Below are 13,126 nucleotides of genomic sequence, written 5' to 3'. Positions count from 1 at the left end.
CTAACAACACCATCCACCTCCTTAAGCCAGGAGTGTAAACCCAAGCTCACCAACTCCACCATAACCCTCAACTCATATGTGCAGTGGSGACCAGCAATGACGGCTGACTTCAAGTAGCTGCTGGATCTCAGATGTTTAACTCACCTCTCCTGCCCTCGGTGGTCAACAGGTACTTCAACCTCATCCTCGGAGCTCTGCAGGGGGATGGATTCCGCCTAACGCTAAGGACAAAGTGAGATACTCAAGCAGGAAAGCTACCCATACTCTAGAGTTATGCAGTCCTTCAGAGGATCTTTCATTAAAGCAGCTGGTCTGTGTCCAGGTCTTTCAGAGCTCTTTTCCTCAGTGCTATTTTCTGACCATCAGTAGGCATCTGACCTTGAAAAATGTTGCATCACTGTTTAGAGCTGCCGGTGCCAACAGGGTTGGCTGCTCCTTTGGTAGCAAGCTGGAGAGACAGTCTGCCAACGAGGAGAAGACATCTCTCTCATGTTGTAATCTCACCTTTCAGAAAGCTAGGCTATTTTTGTCAAGCTGAAAACAGTGGCTGTGACCAAAGAAAACTGTATATAAGGACATAGCCTTTGTATTTTGAAACATTTCTTGAAGAGAGAGAGATGAACAACACTCCCTGCCTTCYTTTCTCTCCCTCCCTGGACCTCCAAAGTCTGGGGCAACCTTCTGGGATGCTTCTGGGCTGGAGGAAAGGGAAACCACAGCAGCAGGCTTTGCTCTGGGTTTGAGCAGTGCGATCTCACCTTTCAAGTTATACCTGTGCATGGACGTAGCTCCCTGTCAATCCATGACCCGTCCCCGAAGAATCCTTCACCAGGAGAAAGGAGTAAAGACAGGCTGGTGCTGAGGTCTCTTGTGGTTATTTCAGGTGACAATGGTGCTSTTCTTCCGCATCTTACTAAAATATTTCCTTATCCTTATATGCATATCTCCGTTGAGCAGCTTCCTGAATGTTACGAGAATTTTTTGAATAGTATCTTCTAAAGGCTTTTGCATGGGAGGACCATGCCCCCACCTTTCCCTTCCCTCCTCACTATCCCTTCTCACATTCCTATCAGYAGTCACACACTGAACTCTGGCCTGTACTGTAAATATGATTAGGATTGGCTTAGGCTCAAATTATAAACATTTCCAGCAAACAGGCTGATGTGTGCCAAGTAGGGTCCATGCTCCCCCTGAACTGTGGTTCTGGGAAAACAATTTTGTTTAAATGGGAAAATAGATGGACAGATTCTCATATTCTTCTCTAGATGCATGCAGTACCTATGCTTCTGGGAAACATGATCAAGCAGAAAACTGCAAGAATAACTTAGTGAGAACGCTGTGAAAACGTCATTGCAGGGAGCTCGGTACATATGGKTGATTCTTGAGACATGAATCAACGGGAGTCATAAGATTTCAAGGGCATCTGGTGCAAAATGAATCAATCTTAACACTATACAATAGGCAGGCTGCGGAGCGTCTTAAAGTCTCTAGTGATTCAAGCGAGACTAGCATTAGCCGTTTTATACTGCCTGCTGGCAGACATGGGTCTGCCAGATAACCCTGGGCAGTCGTTTTCAACTCTGACCCTCTCCCTTGTCYCAGCAGACACTACGTGGGTTCTCCTGCTGCACAAGTGTGTACTGCCAAGCTGCCYAGCAGGCTGATCTTGAGAGGACCCTGAAGCACTACATTTATGACAGAAATAGTTGATCAGTTCAGCAAATGCAGGCTAGGTAATGAGGGGAAATTTTCTCTCTGGCAGTTCCTAAGGGTGATGCTTCACTCTGCAGGCTGGGTCGTTGTGTCACTTGCAGTTTCCAACCTAAAGATGTTATTCTCCAGCTAAAGCTCATTTGCTCTGAAGAGCAGGAGAACATCTCAGCCAGAGGAAACTAAAGGTCTCTCTGGCCTGCCATCCTGCCATGAATAGCAGCCAGTAATGGGCATTTAGGAAGGTTATTTACAATTAATCCTTCCTCTGGCACATCTCCCAGCTTCTAGCATTCAGTTTAGAGGCTTCCTGAATAGGAGGCTGCATCCTGACCATCATGTTTAATAGAAATCGATGAACTTCTCATCTAAGAATTTGTCTAATACCTTTTTGAAATCTAATTATACTTTTGGTCCCCATGACATCCAGTAGCAATGAATTCCATGATTTAATTATGAGCTCTTTGTAAAAGAACTTTTTTATTTGTTTTAAATCTACCACCTGATATATTCATGGGGTGTTGCCATCTGTGTAGTTCATATAAAGTGAGAAAAGATGAATAATTGAACAATTATGCATCTTCTCTTTCTCTTTCATTATAGTATAGACCTTTCTGAWTTTTTTTTGTCTCTTTTCAAGGTTGAAGAGTCCTAGTATATTCATTTCCTCTTCTGTGRGAGCTACACCRCACCTCTGAACATGCTCATGCCAGGAAGTTAGAAGTTAGTTAGCTTCAATAGCTCTTCCTCACTTTTTTTTCCTTTTCCCCTGTGATACACATAGAGATAACAAACTTATGCCAGTACCAGTAGGACATATGTCACTAAGTCATGTTGTATTCATTCAGCCACAAGCCTTGGCTTGTGGTTTAAGAACCAGGTAGAAGTAGACAGCCATCGTGCATCTGCACTCATAGATTAGATGTGTCCAGGACTGTTCTTTGGCATYGAGGTCAGCCAACACTGGGTGGTCCAGGACCAGGTTAGCACAGTCTTCTGCCCCTGAAATGAGACGGCCACGTACAAGCTGCCCATGCAGACTCCTGAACCCCTGCCTGGGGATTGCTGAAGCCCTTGCTTGTTAGGGCAGCACCATGCCAAGGAGAAGACAAGTTAATGGGATAGATCACGGGCAGTGACCCAGCACTGTCTAATTTACYGTTTTAGTAATATCACTTAGATCTAATGACTGTATTTACTATAGACTCCTCATATGAGACCAGACATACCCTTTTGCTCCTCTGTGTCTTGGCTTACAGCCACAAAAACAGAGGTTAATAGCAATTTCCACCTCGGAGCTGAGATGGTAAAGATAAACTTATTATCATGAGACATCCAGATACAACTGGCTTCTGGGCCCTCTGAGAGGATATCCACTAATGTGTCTGTGTTTGGTTTTGTAATATGTAGTTTGTTTTTATTGTGCAATGTATAATGATTTTAATTAAACATTTTGCATATCGCTATTTGTGGAGGGAATAGCTAGCACACTTTCACCTCTGCTACTCTCTTGGAGAGATGCTGCAAGCACTCTTCTTGCAAAATTCATTATTACATGCATTACAGACCCATTCTCACAATAAAAATTATGTATATTGCCAGTATGCTGCAGCATTGCCAGCCATAAATCACAGGGAACTATAAACACGTCGCCCAATAAACCATCAAGAGAAAATCATGCCTGCTGGGAGAGCATCATAAATGGAAAAGATCATTTACTTCATGTACTATTTTCACTCATACATTTCATGCTGTTTACGCGTGGAGAGCTTGGGCTCCACTGAGGCTCCCGATTGGTTGTGTGACCGCAACGGGGTCAGTCTTCAGGGTGAGTTATAAATGCTGCCCTCCCAACAGCAGGATGTGGATGCAAGTTCCTCCTGTGGATTGTAACTGGATTGTACTGCCTTGCAACGCGTGCGCAGGTCGTAAAACACCCGGTCCGGGCTGCTGATCCTGGTAAGTACCCCAGATAATTCGCAGCGTCTTCCTCACRAATGCGTTGCACTCACTGTGTAACTGATCTGGTGACTGCGGTTTACGGGGCCTGGGTACCGACGTAAGCGGAGGGTGCATCTCTGAGGCGTTGTCAGGAGGTCCATGACACTCCATGGCGCCTGCTGGGTCCGGGGTGATTAAAGCAGGGAGCTGTAATTTCAGCCAGCTCCCAGCCTTCGCAGCCTCAAGCTCCGCGGTGCGCCCTGCACACCACCGTCAGTGGGCCCAGCGCTGCAGGCACACGGCAAACCGGTGAATGCCTCCAGGGGAAGGTTTTGCTACTGCCGTGCCATGAATCACTGTGCTGCTCGAYGTGCAAGCCCAAAGAGGAATCAGCTGCTCTTCCACTGTCTGGCAGCCCAGCTCAGCCAGGGGGAACAGCACATTCTTATTCTTGCCCTTAGAGCCAACAGAAATCAAGCTTTGTAGGTGCTGCATTCCCASACTCGCTTTTCTAACCCTTCTTTAGCTAAATGGCTCGTCTCTTGCTTGGACGCTGGAGCTGTCAGCAAAGCATTTGTGGAAACAGCGGTCTCTTCTTGGGGAAAAAAGAAAAAAGATGTTTTTGTTTCATCCTTCCCACCCCATCTCCCAGGCCCCTACATTTGCCTATGCCGAGTAGATTCCCTTAAAGCACCAGCACTTTGCTAAAACTACTGAATGAAAATCAAAGCTCTAGAAAGAGAAGAAGSCAGAATTTGGCCTTTGAGTGCTGGAAAGGGAAGGAGGGCTGTACATCCTAACCATGTCCCCTCTGAGGCATCAGCACTTGTGTCTGACCCCATTCCCTCGGGCTATCTGGAGAAGCTCTTCTAGCATAAAAAGTAGTAAGCAGTCGGACTGTTTTCTTTCGGAAGTAGGATGCCTTTTCAGGTCAGCAGCAATGCCATTAATGGCAGCTACTGCCCTTAATCTTTAAATTCACATCCACCTGCAGYTGGAGGCTTGTTTTCTGATAAGGGCTTGGCTATGGTGTGAAAAGTATAATTGCTCTCCCTCAGCAGCCAACTGGGAACTATAACTGGGCRCTATATGTATATGTATATATAAAGGCTTGCAGTGGGGTTCCTTCTGCAACAGCTGTGAGTGCATGGTGAACCAGAGTATTTCTGAGGTGAGCAGAGCTAACAGAGCCCATTTCTTATWACCTAGTGTGGTAGGTGTCACTGGTGCCTGACGAGGTTTGAGCTTGATATGGAGGTTTTCTGGCAGGAGGAACGCCCCAACAGACCCGCTCTGTGTTGAATCCCAGTGAGTTCATGACTGRTCCTTTCTTTCTGAGAGTGCACTAACAGAATCTCTCATCCTTATCCACCTCCATATTTCTGGAAACAGAGCAAATCTTAATATCTTTGAGATTCCTAGATATTTGCCAAATTTTGCAGTAAGGGAGCCTATTAGACAGACATGCAAATATACATGCACCCAGCCTTCAGATGAAACTGARTTGCATGAGGTAATAATCTGTATTTCTATGCTTTCTTTGGTACTAATTAATTCTCACTGATCAGATAATATTGTCTTGGCAGAATGGGAATAATTATTATYTTAGGAGAGTGCAAAACAGATTAGGATTAGGACAGCTTCCAGTAGCCTCTGGACAGTTTGCTTTTGCCTACACTGACCGCTGCCTGATGCCTATGGGGAAAGTGCAAGATGACGCCTGGTAAGTGGCTGCACCCTCTCCTCCACTATCTCATGCACTTCCTTCTTCAGAGGRATGGCAACTTGTCCATCAGCACTTGACATCCTGGGGACTACATGCAGACAAATGACTGCTGATGATAATGTGCAGCTTTGCCCTGAAAATAAAGTGTTCTTGCCCAGAGGGAAAGGTTTTGGGGTCCTCCTCTGATTGCTGTCAGATTCATGTTGCTTTTTAYCCTGGAGAAGGAAGATGTTTTTCTTTTCTAAGCTTTGGGCTTTGGGCTTATGTTCACACACAGGCTGAGAGTCTAATGGAATGAAATTTTGTCAGGGATGTAATAAGTACATCACAGAGGATAAGTGTGTTTATACAAAAATGAACCGCACTATAGCAAACCCTTCTTGCTTCTTCAAATCATAATTCAAACTTCTGAACTGACTGTTTTCTACCCTACAGAATGCCCATTAAGCCTGAAATGTCCTCCCCCCCCTTTATTAACTCTTGTTTTGCACATCCACAGCTTCCCACCTCATCTGTGCAGACAGTTATTTAATCACAGGAGACAACCAGGTTCATCAGGCATGGTCAGCCCTTGCTAAACTTGTGCTAGTTGTTCCCTGATTGCCCTCCTGTCCTTCATGTGTCCAGAACACAAAYGGACTCATGAGGACGTGCTCTCTGGTGTTCTCAGGCAGTGTGGTGAGGYTTTCCAGCCCAGGGTCCCCTGGATGCTCCCTGTGTCATGGAGCAGGGTGGCTGCCCACCAGGGCTGGGGGATGGGAGCCAGGGATGGCAGCACGGCAGGCAGGGCAGCATCTACATGGACCAGGACAAGAAGAYCTGAGAAGCTCTGCTGGCAGCCACCTGGGCAAGCCATTGTCTTGACAGCCATGCATGGAAAAGGTCTGAGGCCAGGCTGGGAATTCACATCTGGGGTTGGGATGAGCAAGGTGCAAGGATAGGAATAGGCGAAGCTGTGGCACAGCTCAGGAAAGGACCAAGAGCAAGGGAGAGTTTAAATGCAGCTCTTGAGCAAAGCAGGAAGTCCACGATGGGGCATCTCAGTCACAAGTCTGATCTGCAGTTGCACAGCCGCACAATGCCAGGGCTGACCTTGAATGAAAGCAGCTAACCCTTATGAAATGGGGAGGGGAAGAGGTTGCAGACCCTGAAACTTGCCTTTCTCAAAGACGAACATATCATGGGCCTTTTCCCAGGCATCAGGRACCTCTCCCACTCACCATGATGATAGATCATTATCATCCAGTAGTGCATAGATAACAGCCTCGTAATCACATCAGCCAGCTCCTCCAGCACCCATGGGTGAATTCCCTCTGGCCCTGAGCACATGAATACCTCTAGCACTGAGCAGTTCTCAACCTACAGCTCCCTGCTGTTGGCTTTCCCTTTGCTTTTCCAGCACTGGGACCTGTTGAGCTGGGAGAGGCTTTGCCCATGAAGGCTGAGGCCGAGAAGAGTACTTGAGCCTTCCCCATATTGTCCCTTGCTGTGTTATCTCCCCAACATTTAGCCCACATTTTCTATGAACTTCCTTTTGCTCTTAGTCTACCTGTAGGATCACATCTTATCACACCTAATATGGTCACTTGTCCTTGCTGTGGCCCGTCTGATTTCATCCCTAAGGACTCAAGCAATATTTTACACTCTCTAGTTGCATTGCCTTGTCTTCTTTCCTCTCCTCTTGCACTCTCACTTTTTGCATTTTATGCATTCTATGGTTTAATGGGCAGTCAGAGTATAATCATATGTGACTTCATAGTAATTACCACAATGTCCTAAATAGCACAGAGGTGTCTGCCCAGGTTGTGGGTGAAGTGGAGGGACATGGGGCTTGACATTATCCAGTTCTATATTCGGTAGAGAGTCCAACTATGTGGAGTTTCTGTTGTTGATTTGTTTTTAGGTATAGGTCATGTGAGATCTGAGCTGGGATGGAGCATGACTTACATGCCACGTGGGAATTCAATGGCTCCTACTACCAGCCTTCAACTTTCCTCATGATGGGCATCCCAGGGCTGGAAGCCCTTCACCACTGGATCTCCATTCCTTTCTGTGCATTGTACTTTATTGCCCTCTTGGGGAACTGTTTGATCCTCTTCATCATCAAGAAGACCCAAAGTCTTCATGAACCGATGTATTACCTCCTCTCTATGCTGGCGGTCACTGACCTGGGCTTGGCTTTGTGTACACTGCCTACTACTCTGGGCATTTTTTGGTTTAATGTCCGAAGGATTGAGTTTGACACTTGCCTTACTCAGATGTACTTTATCCACATACTGTCCCTAATTGAATCCTCTGTGCTCCTGGCAATGGCATTTGATCGGTTTGTTGCTATCTCCCATCCACTGAGATACCCATCCATATTGACCAAGACAACTGTCATAAAAATAGGGCTGGCAATTATATTGAGAAGTGTACTTTCCCTCCTTCCAGTACCCTTCTTGCTCAAGAGATTAACCTATTGCAAGAAGACTGAGCTTTCTCATTCATTTTGCTTCCATCCTGATATCATGAACCTAGCATGTGCAGACATAAAAGTCAATGTCTTCTATGGTATGATTATTCTCTTATCAACAGTGGGAATGGACTTCATCTTCATTGTGTTATCCTACATTCTGATCATTAAAACTGCTATCAGCCTTGCAACCAAGGATGAGTGTCTCAAGACTTTGAATACATGTGTCTCTCATATCTGTGCTGTCCTAATATTCTTCATCCCAATGATTGGACTGTCCATGATACATCGCTTTGGAAAGAACATCCCTCCCTTGGTTAACACCTTGGTGGCCTATACCTACCTTATAATCCCCCCTGCTCTCAACCCTATTATCTATAGCATAAAATCAAGCCACATCCGGGGGGCTTTGCTCAGAGCACTGCGGAGGAAGAGCTAGCCCAGCTGACAGCTTCCTCCACCAGTTCTGGTAGAAAGTGCAAGTAGACTGGTTTCTTGGCACTCCATTAGCTGAGATCACTGTCTTAGGATGAAAGAACTGCAAATCCACTTGGGAGCTACACCTCAACCCAGACTTGTGGTTTCCCCCYTTTTTTTGTCCTAGTGTGACATTTGGTTCCATCTGTGAACACTCCAGGCTTTGATGCCAGTGTTACATACGGATAGARGGACCCAACTGTAGGGAGAAAATTGTGGGAAAATGGTCTACCTAACTTTCTCTTTTCAGGTCACACAGTGAAGTGGATCAAATAGCCTCTGTAACACGTTATGCAAACTGTGGTAGCCAGATAACAGAGTTTAACCTTCACTCAGACCACCTAGCGCAGGGTCATCACTCCCTCATGCCACAGGATAGCTAGCCCAGGTGGCAAGCTCTACCAGGCAGGGCTTGGACCAAGAGTTCGGAGTCACCCTGAATATCCCAGTCATTATTTGCTCAACTGAGAACATCCCACAGGAGCCTCATTTCCAGGGCTTGGGCATAGAGTATTTTCTGAGAATGAGATCCCTTTAAGTGGGCCTCTAGCACTGTCAGCCTTCCCCTAAAAAGACACAGCCTTCATCTTCATTTGTGTTTTTAAATTGTCATGTACACCAACAGTACTACTTTTTCATCTCTTGTTGATTTCATTGAGCCTTACCATCTTTCCAAGTTTAATGTTCCAGCCATTGCTTTGCACTGAATTTAATGTATGTGTGTATTAGAATACAATAACCTTAATAAAAACTCTACTAATTGTCAAAGGTCAAAAGACATCGTGAAATCTTTTTTCTTGGTTATATATGTTATACTAGGCTAGTTTGGCGTAAAATCTTCAGGATTTACTGTACAGGATCGTATGCATTATGTTTTCTTTGGATGGTGCCTGAGAGTCTGGTGTACTTGGCATTCTTGATACTGATTATGGAGGGTTCTATTTCCAAGACGGAATAGTAATGACTGAACTTCCTGACACTATGACCACATACTAAAATTTTCTGACTGGGATCAATAAGACACTGATGTACACCTCAGAGAACAGGGGGAGCTTCCAGTCCCTCCACAGGTGGGAACTGATAGCATCTCCCAGTGTCTTACTGCTCTGCTGTAGGATGGATCTCAACTAGGCACACAGTAGGATTTCATGATCATGATCCTGGCTTTTTTTTTTCCCTGCAGAGAGAATAAAATTGCCCAGAAGCTTCCATGCCACCAACTGATGGAGCCATATTTTTGTTGCTTGCATGCCATAGTTTGGCCAGCCTGGAACAAGGTGCAGACTATGAAGAAATGGTCAGTATTGACCTTGGAAGGGTGAAACAACACAGCAATATAAGTAGGAATGAACCTTCATACCAGAATTGGCCTGCTAAGCACTTACTACTTCCTTTGGAGAGTTTCAGACTAAGATAGGACTGCTCTATTCATAACCATACTTAGAACAAATAGAGAAAAGAGTAATGAGGGTACATCTCCATAGAAAAATGGAAAGGTAGAAGGGAAGATTCCCGAGGGAAGGATAACCCACTATTTGTTTGGGTTATTGCTGGTTATTTTCCTGAAGATCCCAGAGGATAATTGCACAGAGTAAAGTACTACTCAGCAAAATACCACCAAACCCTCTGCCTCAGTGGTAGGCACAGTCAGGCTCACAGCGCAGGCCCCCCTTGCCTAGGAAACACCAAGGCAGCAGCAAAAGCTACTGGATGTAAATAGTCTAATGGGAGCACTCTTTGCTCAAAGTATTTACAGCCCACCTCAGTGCTAGTATCTAGCTTTTATCAGAGGAAAGTCTAACATAAGGGAATAAACAGTTTACAGCAGAAAAGCCTAGAGAAGAGCTTTACTGGGAAGAAGCATTGCCTGCAGGACCCTGCACAGCATTGCCCCCGGTCTGAAAATTTCCAGATAGTTTCTCCCTGGACTGCTCTGCTTCTTAGCTATGACCATTTTGAGAAACAACAAAAGCCCAAAGAGCCTGTACCTCAAGTGAATGTGCGTTTGGGTGGTAGGGGCAGCCAAGGAAGAAGTGTATGGACAACTTATTACAATACCAGGAGACCACAAAGAAGTGAGGCTTACGGTACAGTTGGCACACCTCCATTACGTGGTTCAGCAGAGCATTATCTCTCTCCCTATCCACTTCCAAACCTATATAGCCAGAGGGTACTAAGCAGATGCCCAAGTATTTTTGGGAACCTCTAAGTAAGGTGCCATCTTTTAGGAACGCATGTTCAAAAATCTAATTTTGAATGCCTCAGGGAATGGAAAAGGTAATTGTAGTTTAACATTTGCGTAAGAGAAAAACAAGATAGAAGAATCACTTAAATTGGCTAACTCTTATTCTGTGATGCCCTGAGCACCATTTGTATCATGCAATCACAGTATTTGCCAATGAATTTATTTCCTAAGAGGCACAGGAAGAGCAGTGGGAAACATAAATAGCTTGCACGGCACAGCGTGTTTACCTTAAAAAATATCAGACACAGAGTGTCAGGATCCCCAGTCTTGAAACCTGCAGTTCTGAATCTCCTCTGCTCCACTGTCCTCCTGCTTGGTCTTGCTGTGGTAGCTGTAGAAAATGTAGTTTACTTCCAGYATAAGCTGTAGGGAGCCATTTTGTATTTCCCAGCTGGGCTGGTGCTCGCAGAACTTCCTCTGTTTTTGCCCACAATCTGAATGTGTTCTGGTTTGACTGAAGCACCACAAGGCCAGACTAGACCATGCTGGACCCATGGATGTCTGAGAGTCRGGTGCAGGTCAGGTCTGATAAGCTGTGAGGTCCTGAGTTCAGATCCACTGAAAAAGCCAGTGCTTCTACTAATTCTAGGGTTTGGGATGGGTTAATTCCTGGGAGGTGACCTTTCCTGCTGTGCATTCCTGCAGGGAAAATGAGTATCCTGCAACTCCCAATTTTAAGTTTTGCTTTTAGGCCACGTGAGCCCTGGTGTCAGCAGATTCAGCATCCAAAGCAGAGGAAGGAGAGAGGCATTGAGGGGGCACAGAACATTGTTATGGCTTGAACTAGCCAGAAATCAAGATTTCTAGTTTGTGTCATTTGCTTTCACTTTGGACTTGTTCCAAACTGAATCCCAAATGAATCATAGAATAGAATCATAGAATCAGTAAGTTTGGAAGGGACCTCTGGAGATCATCTAGTCCAACCTCCCTGAAACAACCAGGGTCACCTAGAGCATGTTATTCAGGGTTGCATTCAGGCAGGCCTTGAAGATCTCCAGAGAAGGAGACTCCACAGCCTCTCTGGGCAACCTGGTCCAGCGCTCCATCACTCTCACAGGGAAGAAATTCCTCCTCACATTCAGGCAGAACCTCCTGTGCTTCGATTTGTGCCCATTGCCTCTTGTCCTGTCASATGGGACAACTGAAAAGAGTTTGTCCCTGTCCCCTGACATCCTCCCTTCAGAGATTTTTTTCTTTTTGCACCCCAAATTTCCTGAGAAGTGAGAATGCAGAGGAAACTTCCCACTGAAAATACCAAACAGAAGTGTTTCACAAAGGGTGTTCCCACCCATGGGAGAGATTCCCTGCCTCTGCCCTGGACACTGGAGCAGGGTAGGGAGCAGCRAGCAGGGTTGTAGCTCAAGGGGGTCCGTGGAGCTCTTGGTCAGGGGCACCCTGGCAGGTTCCCAAGTAGGAGGCATCTATCCAAGATCACATTCACTTTGCCACAGGGYTGAAAGCAGCCCGAGCATGGAGTCCTGTGAGCTCCCCAGGCAGGAGGGACATCGCTGTGGTCCACAGGGATGGGAGGCTGGTGCGTGTGTGGGGGAGGTGGCCAAGTACTAGTGACAGGAAGGACAGCTGTGGTCAGCCTGCCCAAGGGCCCTTTTCTCTAAAATCAATAAACTTAAGGCTCAGATGATCACTCAGAGCTGCATGTCTGCTTTAGGATCTGGAGCATGGCAATGCAACTTATGTGGCCATGTACTGTTCRTAGTTGTACATACAACTGGAAAGTGTGAGAGAACCTGCTGGAATAGGAAAYCACAGGTAGCTCTTAATGTGAGAGGGTGAGACAAGACAAGATGAAGAGAAGGAAAGGAAAATGGAGAAAGGAAAGGAAAATAAGGAAGKATCATTAGCTATCCTTGCAACACTTTATTCTTCTTGACCATATCCACATGCCTAGCCTTTCTCCCTCTCCTAAATAAGATGGCTTTACTCCATTTCTCATTGGGCGCTGGCTGGTGCTTGCTTCTGCCTGAGCATTGCCTGGGCCAGAGCTACCCGGCAGCAATTGGAGCTGTCCCTGGAGAAAGGAACCCATTAAACAGTGTGGATGTTTGGGGACAAGGCTCAAGCCCATGCTCTGCTTGCATTAGTAAGGGCACAATGGGTATGACTCAAAACACAGCAAGCTCCCGCCCATGACACGAGTGTATTTATAAAATAACAACTGAGTTGCAAATGGAGATGATCAGGCAGCTTTTCTACTTCCAAGTGATGCCAAAAAGTATAGGAAGAAACCATTTGATCAAACCACAGATTAAGGTGAAGTTTTAATTTTATTTCAAAAATGGTTTGATTTTGAATGATTTCCTTTTTTTTTTTTTTTAGTTTTTATTCTCTTTTCATTCTGAGGTAGTATTTTGGTTTGATTTACACTTTTTACTGATGAGGTGATATGGAAAAATGGTTACGTACTCACAAAGTTGCTTAGCTGATGTGGGTTACTAGGGTTTTAAGAGAAAAACATATTTAGATGAAAAATTTTGATCAACTGCAGTAACAGGAGAAGACAAGTATCAATAGCATTGGCCACTCCATTAAGACTATCTGTYCAGTCCACAAA

General features: G+C 45.5%; 1 protein-coding gene across 1 annotated transcript; it reads left to right on the top strand.

Moving 5' to 3' along the window:
* Positions 1-7,308: 7,308 nt before the first annotated feature.
* On the top strand, positions 7,309-8,271 carry LOC146591348 (olfactory receptor 51G2-like). The gene has a single exon (XM_085313078.1). The coding sequence runs from the start codon at positions 7,309-7,311 to the stop codon at positions 8,269-8,271; it is 963 nt and encodes a 320-aa protein (XP_085169204.1).
* Positions 8,272-13,126: the final 4,855 nt, after the last annotated feature.

This window comes from Rhea americana, unplaced genomic scaffold, assembly GCF_003343005.1.
Source record: "Rhea americana isolate MKP2758 unplaced genomic scaffold, rheAme1 scaffold_376, whole genome shotgun sequence".
NCBI classification, from domain to species: domain Eukaryota; kingdom Metazoa; phylum Chordata; class Aves; order Rheiformes; family Rheidae; genus Rhea; species Rhea americana.
This window is presented reverse-complemented; position numbering and strand designations above follow the sequence as displayed.

Bases quoted from the DNA above. Each gene is read 5' to 3' on its own strand.
- LOC146591348 (XM_085313078.1), top strand. From the start codon at position 7,309: ATGGAGCATGACTTACATGCCACGTGGGAATTCAATGGCTCCTACTAC.